Consider the following 13,173-nt stretch of genomic DNA (forward strand, 5'->3'; position numbering starts at 1 on the left):
AAACATAAGAGCCATTCATTGGCATTTCCTTGTACAGTTTCCTTCACATTGTTTATGAATGAAACTAATGTAAAGTGCTGAACATCATAACCCATGAACATCTGATGGTGAGGGATTTAGGGTATGTGTTTAGCAGTCAAAACAATATGAGGGTCAGGATTGACCACCATCTTCATAGAGTGTTCAGGGCCGTCTTTAACGCGGGGCAAACGGGGCAGCTGCCCCGGGCCCTGTCCCTGCTGGGGGGCCCAAGACAGCTGCTCCGTTTGCCCTCTGCCAGCAAACTATGGGGGCCCATCGGGTGGCCCATGCACTTAGGGCCACCCGGTGGGCCTGTGTCAGCAGGGGCCCGGTCGGGCGCTGTGGCGCTTTAACAGCGCGACCGGGCCCTTGCTTTTCGGCAGCCGGCTGGGAGGAAGTGACAGCCGCGCGTCACTTCCTCCCACAGAAACAGGAGCCGCGCGGGAGGAAGAAGCTGTACCCGAGGGGGCCAGGCCGGGAGAGCTTAACTCCCAGCCACCCCAGCCAGCCCACTGGACCCCAGGGAATCCACCCTCCAGGAAAAGGTAAGAAACTGGAGGGTGGTTATCACATTTTGCATGAGTGTCTGAGTGTGTGTGTGTGTGTGTCAGTATATATGTATGTGTGTATGTGTTAGTGTGCCAGTATGTCTGTCAGTGTATCTGTATGTCTGTGTGTGTGAGTCTGTCAGTGTCTGTGTGGTTCAGTATGTATGTATGTATGTGGGCATGTCTGTCAGTGTATGTGTGTATGTCTGTCAGTGTGTCAGTATGTCTGTGTGTGTGTGTGTGTGAGAGTCTGTCAGTGTGTCAGTATGTCTGTGTGTGTGTGTGGGTGTGTGTGAGTCTGTCAGTGTGTCAGTATGTCTGTGTGTGTGTGTGTGTGTGTGTGTGTCTGTCAGTATGTCTGTATGTGTGTTTCAGTATGTCTGTCTGTCTGTGTGTATGTGTGCCAGAATGTCTGTATGTCTATGTGTGAGTCTGTCAGTGTCCGTGTGGTTCTGTATGTCTGTGTTTGTCAATATGTCTGTCAGTGTATGTGTGTTTCAGTATGTCCATCTGTCTGTGTGTATATGTGCCAGTATGTCTGTCAGTGTATCTGTATGTCTGTGTGGTTCAGTATGTCTTTTTGTATGTGTGTTTCAGTATGGCTGTCTGTGTCAGTAAGGTTGCTTAACTTGTAATTCTACATTGCCTAAATCACTGTATAAACTAGGTTTGTGAATGTGGCCTATATGAATGTGGTCTATATGAAAGGCAGTGTTGATAGGGAGGGTCATGTATGGGGGCATGAAGGAGGACACTGTCTGTAGGAACAGTTAGACATAAAAATGTAATTTTGATTAGCCCCCATATAGAAACGAGCAACATAAAATGGCTTGCTTTGCTACATTCTATAATGAAACACAGATGCCTACGTAACAGTTTTCTCTAATATAAATGGCCGACAGAATAAAACTGACAATATATATAGAACTATGGGATTCGCATATATATTTTTTTTTATTCTTTATTTTTGTAGTGAATTTAGAAATACATGCGTTGGAATTGACAAAATATAGGCATGTAGACAGTTATTATAGATATAGGTAATGTCAAGAGAGACACCTTTTTTTTCCAAGACATGAGACATATTAAAAACATAGGAAAACAAGCTAGGCAGATATGTCTAAGCTATAAACAATCAGAACTACTAAACTTGTTCAGAAGACATAAGGTAAATTAGGCTTATTGGTTGTCAAGTAGCTTCCTAATAGATACTTCTGGGCATGAGAATATGAACATGTAGCCAACACCTCTGTTTAGTAGGGGTTTCATCTAGATTGTGGGGATTTCAGCCTGTGCCCGTCAAAAGGTGAACAGTGGCCTGATGTGGGTGATCACAGGGGCTCCCCTGATCTGTGCCCTTCTAGCCCTAAGCTGAAACACTGGTCTATCAAGTCTCCTGTCGGACCGCCATCAGGACTTGATCTCGGGTCACTATACCCACTGGGTATGAGAGGCAAGCATGAGGGTGTCAGCACCATGTTGACGGCATTGCCGTTGTTTTCGAAGCACCTGCCTCCATTTTCCAACCTTTGGTACTGTGTCAGGGTCTCGCCCAGCTGGTCGCAGGTCAGCTCTGCTTTGCGGTGTGTCCGGATGGGGTGAAGCCATTAGTGCTCCGCAGTTGTCGCGGCTTCAAACACGTGAGGCAGTAAGGCTTGATCGGCAGGCTATACGAGCCCAGAAATTTTGGCAGAGCTTGTCAAATCTTATCTCGAAGGGTCTCTGGGCCTTCTGTACTCAGTTGAAGTTTCGGTGCGGCGGCCATCTTGGTTCACCATGCGGTTTCAGGCACAGCCGCCAGGAGTAAAGTGGCTACTGCAGTGTAGATAGTGTTACCAATAGAGACCGGGATAACCCCCACCGGTCCAGATAATCTGTATTTTGTATAAATTCTGGTATTTACAGCAGTATTTTGGGTGTACCCCGATTTCCCTATTTTCTCTCATCAGGAGCAATGAGAAATAGCATAATTTTTCTTCATAAAATCATTAGACAGTGGATCAAATCAAGGTTACTGCTTCTCGTACAGTTTATTACTGTTTACAAACGTTAAAACACAATTTTAGATTTCTGCTCACACAGTGTGTCGGCAGCAATGTAACTGAGCTAATAAAAGGTTCCAATAATACTATCAAACAATTTAATTCCTAAATAAAAGCACTTGCTCACAAATGAGTCAATTTATGAACTTCACAATTAACCTCAATTTAAGGAAGCAACAATCTAAGTAAGCCATTAACTACTTGATAGCCAAACTATTTTCACTAGACATAAATGTTTTAATTGCAAATTTATTCTTTGAAACATTATAAACATACAATTAAGAAATGGAGCTGACACTGAGCTTGGAAGTATGAATACCTCTTAACCTAATGTGGGTAAAGGGGTAATATGTATTTATAAATTAATTTATATAATAGTAATAATTATAGGCTGGCAAAGTCTCTTCTCAAGTTACCCCACTAAAGGGTAAAGGGAACCCAATAACTGTATCTAACCCAAAAAGAGGCTACTCTCTACCTGCCTGACTACCCATCCAAACTGGTTGAGGTGCCATCTTCTAGAGGGCCAAATGCTACACCAGCCTCTGGCCAGTGGAAAATGGCCATTGCACCTCCCCTCTCCTGACCTCCTGGGCCATGAAAGCCAGCAGCTAAGCCCCTACTCCTGTATTCCTTAATAAACTCAATAATCGGAGCAAACTCCAGGTTGTGGTTGTTGCCACACCACTAAGGAAACGATCCCTCAGCCAAAAGACTGTTAGGACCAACGAGAGACTACATGCTACAAAGTTAACCTATTGAATATCCAGTCTCCTGCCAAGCTTGATACTCAACTCCTGCCGCGACTAGAAGGTGGAAGTAAACAACTATTCCGAGCAAGTGACCACTAATATCCTCAAACAGGAACCTAGAACTGAGGAGGGAAGAAAAATAACCAGCTGAATGACTCAAATCTTTTCTATATGTACATGTGTTTTGTGTCATTCACACCAATGTTTTGCAGACTTTACATTACATTTACATCTTGACTCTAGCTGTGATTAAGATACTTTCACAACTTGCATGCAACATTTTATTTTACTAGTAAGAATACACTAATTCTGCTTGTGTCTCAGTTTTAGAATTTGAATATAATGTCTACCTTATTTCTGTAGGGACAGACATTTGCACTAAAACAAGAGATCACTGTGTGGATAATAGGTAGCGTGGAACCCATGGAAGGCAAATACAATTTTTCAATGAAAAACAAAATACTTCCACTTCTGTATGTCAGATATTTTGCTACTCCTCTGTCCCCGTGACCTTGATTATAGATTTGCATTAACTTCTTTCAGGAAGTAGAGAGATATCTTATCACAAAGTAAACTATTACAAATCTTAAGCTATGTGTTTTAATTTACCCTAGAAAAGAAAAGGAATTTGAGTGCATACTCATAAATTTCTTAGCAGTGGTGCTGCTGCTGTTAGGGCATAAACGTATTGAAAGTGCATAACAAGGGAACGGCGTACACATAAAATGCACAGTGTCAAATTTTTGCAAGGTTACTAAAAATCAGCTGCCTTTTAACAAGAATTAGAGAGATTTATTCATTCCACATGACAAGAGAGTATCAATATTGGTACCTCATGCCCTTATTTTAACAAAAGACATACACTTGCTACCTACAAATCTTTTCAAACTTCTTCTATAGGTCCAGCTTGGTTTTGTATTCCAATGTGGTTAAGTCTAACTGTAAACCTCTGCGGCTGCGTAGTGCTTAACAGAAGGAGTCTAAAAAAAGGAATTTGGGGTCACACCAAAACTGCATCTACTGACGGACGCACTTTTTGTATAAATTTATGTCTTTTAGCACTACTATTAAACCCTGCTGTGCATGTTTTTCATCCTGCATGTTTATCTTATGTTGAAAGTACAGTAGAAACCACCGGGAGGACTCTGTAAGCATTATTGGGTTGACATGGTACGTGTCTAAATTGCCATATATTTTGAGAAAGGCGAATTTTAGAACTCCTCTAACATTTGAAACTATAGGTTTTTTTGTATTAGTTTACCCTGTAAAGAGAAATGTTTTTGTTTAGGAAAGAAAACCATAATAAATATCTTGGGATATACCTGTGCAACAATACTTAGCACATAGCCTCCATGTATCTGAAGTGCATGTACAAATGCATAAAATATGACTTTAAGGAACACTATAGGAATCCTTGGAACTTAAGCTTAATTAAGCAATTTTGGTGTATAGGCAATGCCTCTGCACTTTCACTGCTCAATTCTCTACCATTTAGGAGTTGGGCTGTGACTGATATAGCCTGCATGGAAAAAAATATATAGTCAACGTTTTTATATAAAAGTTTTGATAGCTCACGTAAACATTTTCATTATTTCTGGCTCCAGTCTGGCTACTTCCTCCATAGATCTGGCTCCTCACACTCTCTCTTTACTCGTGCTTAAAATCTAGCATAAAATATCTAGGGAAGTTTCTGAATCTATATCTCATAGTGCTGACGTTGGCAAAAGAATAGTTTACATAAGAGTTCACAAATATCTCAGGTTTAATCCATTGTAGTCAGTCAAAAAGAATATAACAAATACAGGGTGCACCAAAAAACTATTATGCAAACAAAAAACCCAATAAACGCAGTCCAGGGTTTCCACAGTTCACAGATGGTTGCACTTCGTACTTGAATATATCATGGGTATATTTAAAAAAAAATTAAAAATTGTGTGGTATGTTCATGATATAAGCAGGACGTACAAAAGGAATGTGTGGAATTCCACTTACAATTGGTGGAGCTTTCAACAAGCTCTGGATTAACTTATTGTAGTGTACAATCTACTATGAAGCTTGACAAATGTTCCTCTACCATGTATATCTTACACCAACATTTTGAGAAAATATCTTCCCTCATACTTCAGAAAATGCAATCTAGAGGGGACATATTCTGGTGGCATATTCAGGTGTCCTTACCTCAAATGAATATCTCATTGGTGTGAAAAATGAACTTCAACAGCAATGCAATGTTAAATATTAAACTGTCAATTGCAAGAGACTGTTCGGGACCTAGTATCCCTATCATGACAGGTAAGGACCACTAATAAACATTTGGAGTACCTAGATCATTCCCTAAGACACTCTGCCAAGCTTCGAAAAGATCTGGCAATCCTATTAATCCTGATACTTTGCATTTCTACTTAAAGGACCACTATTGGCACCCAGACCACTTCAGCTCAATGAAGTGGTCAGGGTGCCAGGTCCCTCTAGTTTTAACCCTGCAGCTGAAAACATAGCAGTTTTAGATAAACTGCTATGTTTAACTGAGGGTTAATCCAGCCTCTAGTGGCTGTCTCACTGACAGCCGCTAGAAGCACTTCCGCGATTCTCACTGTGAAAATCACAGTGAGAAGACGCTGGACATCCATAGGAAAGCATTGAGTAATGCTTTTCTATGGGCGGTTTGAATGCGCGTGCATGCTCATTCGGATCTGACGTCGGCAGAGGGAGGAGAGGTCACCAGCGCCGAGGGAGGCCGGCGCTGGAGAAAGGTAAGTGTAAAGGGGTTTTAAGGATCTCCTGTGTAACACTGCCCCAGGAAGCACCTCAAGTAGCCATCAGAGGAGTGGTCACTGGAGGTGTACCTAGGCTTTAATGTAAACACTGCTTTTTCTCTGATAAGACAGTGTTTGCATGAAAATGCCTGCAGGGACTGTCTATACTCACCTACTAACTACTGTAGTTGTTCTGGTGACTACAGTGTCCCTTTAATTCCCCTGTGAAACTGTAGTAGCGGCAAGAAGTAACTAAAGAAAAGTTTTTCCTGTAATTCAGCTGGTTTTATCACACAAGAAAGGACACTAGTATCTACCAGAAGAACATGAGATCCTACTGTGATGTGGTCAATATATCATAAAAATGTATTAATCCTTCCCTTTACTGAAGTTGCTCAATTTAAGGAAACTCACAGGCAACTTTTCCCCTAACTGATCTTTTAATCCATATTTCCAAGAAAACAAAGAGTACTCTGTCTATCATAACCCGAGAAAAGCTGGGAAATTCTGATCAGTTTCCCCAGAGCTTAAGAAAGACAAACCTCTTATATGAGCGAATAAGTCACAAACGTAATTGATATCAGGGAAAATGTTAAAACCTGGGGGTTTAAAAAGGGATAAAGGTTTCCCAAGCATAGCCTTAAACGTATCCCATCTAAAATTTCACAGATAGAATTTGGATAATCTGTTCATATGCATTTAAAGGAAAAGCCACTTTATAATAGCAAGTATAAAAACGTAATGAAATCTGAGTGATTCCACTATTTTGAAGTGATTTCAAGTAAACAGAATTTCCTGACGTGATTGAGCAATACAGTTTAGAGAAAGCCATGCAGTGGATTACCAAGTATTGACAATGAACATTCCGTACACATTTACAACATATCCCATTACCACACAGCTGATATAAGTAAATTGAGTAACCTCATGGTGAACCAGTCACAAAACATATTCAAACTCAAAATCCATTTACGATAAATCCTCAGAAAAACTCTTAATGTTGGCACCAGGTAAGGGGGTGCCATGGCCTGGTCTGGGGGCTGGAGGGGGATGTGTGAGCTGTGCCCCATGGCAGCTAGGGTGCCGGACGGCCGGCACAGCTCACTCGCAGAGACCAGTAATTACCAGCTGAACTTGCCGCACGGAAGGAAAGAGGGGGCGGAGCTACTAAAATTCGGGAACGGAGCCAAACCACCAGCGGGGCGAGGCTTAACACAACCCTTACCCGCTGCTGTTACTGCTGCACATGGAGGTGCAGCAAGATGGAATCCCTGCTTCTCCAACTAACAGGCTCCAGGGAAGGACTTCAGTGATTCCACTCCTCCTCCAGTCCACACTGTCTGTAAGTAAGAGCGTGTGTGTGTGTGTGACTGTCTGCCTGCCTGTAACTGTTGGTATGTGTGTGTGTGTAACGGTGTGTATGTATGTATGTGTGTGTAACGGTCTGCCTGTAACTGTGTGTGTGTGTGTGTGTGTGTGTAACGGTCTGCCTGTAACTGTGTGTGTGTGTGTGTGTGTGTGCAACTGTCTGCCTGTAACTGTGTGTATGTGTGTGTGTAACTGTCTGCCCGTAACTATGTGTGTGTGTGTATGTGTGTGTAACTGTCTTCCTGTAACCATGTGTATGTGTGTGTGTGTGTGTAACTGACTTCCTGTAACCGTGTGTGTGTGTGACTGCATGCCTGTAACTGTGTGTGTGTGTCTGCCTATAACTGTGTGTATGTGTGTCTGTGTGACTGCATGCCTGTAAGTGTGTGTGTGTAACTGTCTGCCTGTAACTGTGTGAATGTGTGTGTGCGACTGCATGCCTGTAACTGGGTGTGTTTACCTGTCTGCATGTGACTGTGTGTGACAGCCTGCCTGTGTTTGTGACTGTCGGCATGTAACTATGTGTGTGGGACTGACTGCCTGTGACTGTGTAATGTTGCCTGTAACATGCGTGTGACTATCTGTGTGTTACTCCTTGTAACTGACTCTGTGTGTGTGTGTGTGTGTAACTCTCCGCCTGTAACTGTGTGTATGACTGCCTGTGACAATATGTGTGACTTGTAACTGCTTGTAACTGCGTGTCACTGTCTGCCTGTAACTGTGTGTGAGGGGGTGTAGGGATTTTGTAGAAGGGGGCAGGGGTTTTGTATTGGGACAGGGGTTTTGTACAAGGGGGGCTGAGCAGGGGATTTTTGGAAGGGAATGTGCAGGGGTTTTGTAGAAGGGGGCAGTACAGGGGTTCGTAGAAAGAGGGCAGGACAGGGGTTTTGTAGGAGAGGGGCAGGACAGGGGTTTTGTAGAAGGGGGCTGAGAGGGGAACACATTTTAACAATTTATTTTTTTGTTTGTTTGTTTTTTGTGGGGGGGGGGGGGAAGCAGGGAGCAGGTTCCAAACACAGGACCTGTCCCGGGTGCCACATGCTCTAGGTTTGCCCTTGTGTGTGTATATATATATATATATATATATATATATATATTCTGGTTAGCACAGTGGTAATATTACCCGTCCACCTCAATAATAAGAGAGTAACAGAAACTAACTCGAACAACACGAACAAAGAGAGTCATGCTGGATCAGACGTTGCCCGGATTAACAAGATTCGCGTCAGATGCTAAGGATCCAGGGCAATATGATGACAAGTGGGCTATTGGAACAAACCATTCATGAAGTGAAAACCTTGACCTGCATTACTGCTACTGCAAAAGCAGACCAAATGAGAGGCTACCTGAAACGTGTGTGGGAGCTGTGGAAGAATAAGAGACCTTCATCTACACTTACATCAAAACAGCTAGTTGCACAACGTTTGAACATTGTCAAGAGGAAGCTAGTGTCACAATTGGAATCATGGACTACACAAAACATCATGTATGAGCCATAAGGAGTAGGAAATTACCATACATACACTGATACTTATAGAAGGTTGCCAACCTTAATCTCTGCCCCAACATGGCATAACAGCAGGTATAAGTAAGATGATCATAGAAAAGCTAGCAGTCCTTGACACCAGACAAGATGACCAAAGATCACTGTAACTGCCACCAGACAGTATGCTAGTAGCGGTTAATGAGGCACTGTCCACAATCCCAACCAACACCATCACAGAGACCAACAAGCTCATATATGCCACAGCATTAGAGGTTCTCCAACTGCTTGACTATAGGATCAGGCTGAGGAAGAAACAATGCCCACCATAAAGATTAAAGGAACACTACAGTCACCAGAACCACTACAGCTTAATGTAGTTGTTATGGTGTCTATAGCCTGTCCCTGCAGTGTTAGCACTGTAAATACTGCCTTTTCTATGAAAAGGCAATGTTTACATTGTTGGCTAGTAGAACCTCTAGTGGCTGTCACTCAGACGGCCTCTAGAGTTTTTTCCTATTCTAGTGCTGCACAATATGCAGCACCTATGTTCAGTGTTGCCATGCTCTGCATGGAAACGCTAACCGTAGAGATGCATTGTTTCATTAATTGCTGATTGGGGCAGCGTGATGTTTTTGCCGTGTGTGTGCTGTAGCCTATGGAAAAGCATTGGATTGGCTGAAATCATCAAGATTGATGATCTCAACCATGGAGCCAGAGCCTGGCAGGGCCAGCCATGGTGAGACGGATGCAGCATCCAAGAAAAGGTGATGAAATTATTTTTACTACACAAAAAGGGAGTCTGTCACCTAAACAGCCACTTCAGCACTATAGAAACATAGAAACATAGAATGTGATGGCAGATAAGAACCATTCGGCCCATTTAGTCTGCCCAATTTTCTAAATACTTTCATTAGTCCCTGGCCTTATCTTATAGTTAGGATAGCCTTATGCCTATCCCACGCATGCTTAAACTCCTTTACTGTGTTAACCTCTACCACTTCAGCTGGAAGGCTATTCCATGCATCCACTACCCTCTCAGTAAAGTAATACTTCCTGATATTTTTAAACCTTTGTCCCTCTAATTTAAGACTATGTCCTCTTGTTGTGGTAGTTTTTCTTCTTTTAAATATAGTCTCCTCCTTTACTGTGTTGAATATATGTTTATCTTCCTGACACAATAGTGTTCTTTAAAGACTGGAAGCCAACACATAAGGAAGTTAGTAAGCTGGATCAACTTCACAGAGGTGGAAAGATCAAGAAAATAATCTGGTTACTAAGGTAATACATGACTATGCCCATACTAGAGGCACTGGAAACAGCTAAGCAAAGGCTGGCAGCACTGGCAACCAAATTGTCCAGTAACACCAGAGAGCAGGGATGAAGAGTAAAAATGTCAAGATTACCAAAGAACCATCCAAGGTATATGCATAGCTGCAGAGAACCACATATCCACCCAAGATGACCCAGAGCAGAGACTGAACCACACTGGAAGAATATCTGGGAGATAGAAGCATCACATAACACCAAGGCCCGGTGGCTACTACATCTGAAAACAGACCACTGCATGTTCCCAGAACAGTGGGAGATATCCAGCAACGACTAGCCTACATGTACCATTGGTCGGACCCAGGGCTTGAGAAACTAACAATGCTGCATGAACACCTAGCATCACCAACAAACCTACTACTAGCAACAGGCTCCTACCCTTTCTGGCTAACACAAGGCAGAACAATACTGGTCATGAAGGACCCTCACAAGGGAACAACAATATCTAATTACTGACCAATCACCTGCTGTCTCACAACTGTCAGGCATCATAGCCTCCATGATCAATGTGCATATGAGTCAGTACATGCACAATACTCAAAAGGGGATAGGAAACAACACCAGAGGATCAAAACACCAACTGATCAAAACACCAACTGCTGGTAGACCAAGCAGGCACACTGGATTAAGACCATGTGCACAGCCTGGTTTGACTACAAGAAAGTCTTTGACACAATGCCAGACATATAGATACTGGAATGCTTGGCCCTATACAAGGCCAGCAAGACACTAAAAGCCTACATGAAGAACTTGATGGGCAAATGGAAAACAACTCTAGAAGAGAATTCCAGGACAATAACACAAGTAAACATCAAATGTGTCATATAGCTAGGTGATGCATTATCCCCAATGCTGTTCTGCATAGACCTCAACTCTCTCAGACAGATCACCATGAAGAGTGGATACGGACATAGGTTCAAGAGTATCAGCCACCTACTTAACATGGATTACATCAAGCTGTATGCCAAGATAAGGAACATTGACTCACTGACCTACCAAATTAGGATATACAGCAAGGACATAACAATGTATTTTGGACTAGATAAGAGTGGGCGTATCATAACAAAAAGAGGGAAGGTAATCAGGACAGAAGAAGTTCAGAAGGAGTTCAGACCCAGAAACTGTACACCACCCGGAAGGAGGTTGAGGCCTGATGAGTGTCAAGGCCACAGTCCTTAATGAAAACACAGAGCATCCTCAAGTAAATCATGAAGATGGCTCACAAAGATGAACTGCTAAGGGAATGCCTGAGACAACAACAGATAGAAGACGCAGAAAAGGAGAAGGTTTCTTGGCAAGACAAACCTCTTCATGTGGCAGATAGTGGATGTAGCTCACATTACGAATTCCTACCAGTGATTGTAAAATGCAGGACTGAAAGGCAGCACTGATGCACCAATCCTAACAGCACAGGAACAGCAGGGGTCTACCACACCAGACAGGACCCAAGGTGCAGACTGTGTAAAGAAGCCTCTGAAACAATCCAACACATTGCTGGGCTTGGGGAGTGGCTTCAGCAGATTCCAGGTTATTCATCTGAGATTGCTGTCCAGAAGAGTGCAATTGTGGGAACAGCTAAGATACTGCACAAAAACCTCAGACTTCTAGACCTCTGGTAGAGAATATATACATTTTCTGAGGTATTTGGACTTAGAGCATTTAAGACTTACAGGATGCTACTATCCAGTGAGCATTTAGATGTTTTGGAGAAACAGTTAAAAATTGTATCCACGCACTCGGATAGTAGAGAAATAATACTGTATTTTTAATATCACATCTTTATTGCTTGTTACCAAGACAGGGCTTCATGGGTTTATTTTTATGGCATCTATGGTTAATAATATTATATCTTATCATGTGAGTGATTTTAGATTTTATGACAGGTGTTTATTATCCTCCTAACTGCCAGAAGGTTCAATTACATCTAGCACATTGCTGGTTTCTGGTACTCACTCTGTTGGCGTCCAAATGTTGCGCTTTGGAGAGCCTGTCGCAAGATTAGGTTGGGATGCAGACAATCTTAAATCTAACAAGAAAAGGGAAATATAAAAGATTAATAAATATGCACTTTGATTAGCCCATCTTTTGTTGCAAGGCACCTACTGTAATGAAAATGTGTGCAAATATATGTTTAATAGTTTGGCTCCACTTAAAAATTGAGACTAACACCTCAAAATTATTATTATATTATTATTATTATTGTTAAAGATATTGATGGTTCTATGCATGCATGCTGACATACGTTTTTTTAAATAAACCTTACCCAGTACATCTGTTGTATTGTTCACTTTTTTGTTAGAGGAAGCAGTTTCAAAAATAAAAATATTAAAATCTATATATTACGAAAACAAAATCACAGGTTGCCTACAGTCTACAGTCACCACTTCTCAGATGGCCACTAGAGATGCTTCCTAGTGCAGTGCTGCACAAACCAACTTCATTGAGCTAAAGTCATTTTGGAACTTAGAATATCCCTTTTACATGCATTTAATTATAATAGAAGCAGCTGCTACTTGATCCATCTCTCTGTTCTCTTCTCCCCTTTCTTTCCTATGTGAACGATCACCACAGATACAAAAATAAATAGACAGACCATCTACCACCTAAAAAATTTTCCATTGCAACTAGACTTTTTTCAAAAAATTGCTTTCAGCTGGTTCATCCTAATCATTTTTTTTAAACCATACCTGAACGAATTAATACGTCCAAGACTTACCAGTGGACCTTGTGCAACACAAGCAGAGAGTTTCTAATTGCAACACAATCAGAGATCACTAATCACTTTAACACACTTTCCTGGGTTACTAGTTGCGAATTTAGGAGAAACAGTTGGATAGGTCTTGTTCCTTCCCACTGCCTTTTCAGAGCATCTTA

The 13,173-nt window shown here is 42.0% G+C and overlaps 1 protein-coding gene across 1 annotated transcript in view; it reads right to left on the reverse strand.

Annotated features, from left to right (window-relative positions):
* The window catches only part of LOC134611598 (PML-RARA-regulated adapter molecule 1-like), a 97,696-nt gene that overhangs the window by 50,495 nt on the left and 34,028 nt on the right, over positions 1 to 13,173 (reverse strand). Inside the window, exon 3 of the mRNA XM_063455643.1 lies at positions 12,253 to 12,325. Within this exon, the coding sequence (XP_063311713.1) occupies positions 12,253 to 12,325 (73 nt within the window). The remainder of the gene's footprint in view (positions 1 to 12,252; positions 12,326 to 13,173) is intronic.

This window comes from Pelobates fuscus, chromosome 5, assembly GCF_036172605.1.
Source record: "Pelobates fuscus isolate aPelFus1 chromosome 5, aPelFus1.pri, whole genome shotgun sequence".
Lineage (NCBI taxonomy): Eukaryota > Metazoa > Chordata > Amphibia > Anura > Pelobatidae > Pelobates > Pelobates fuscus.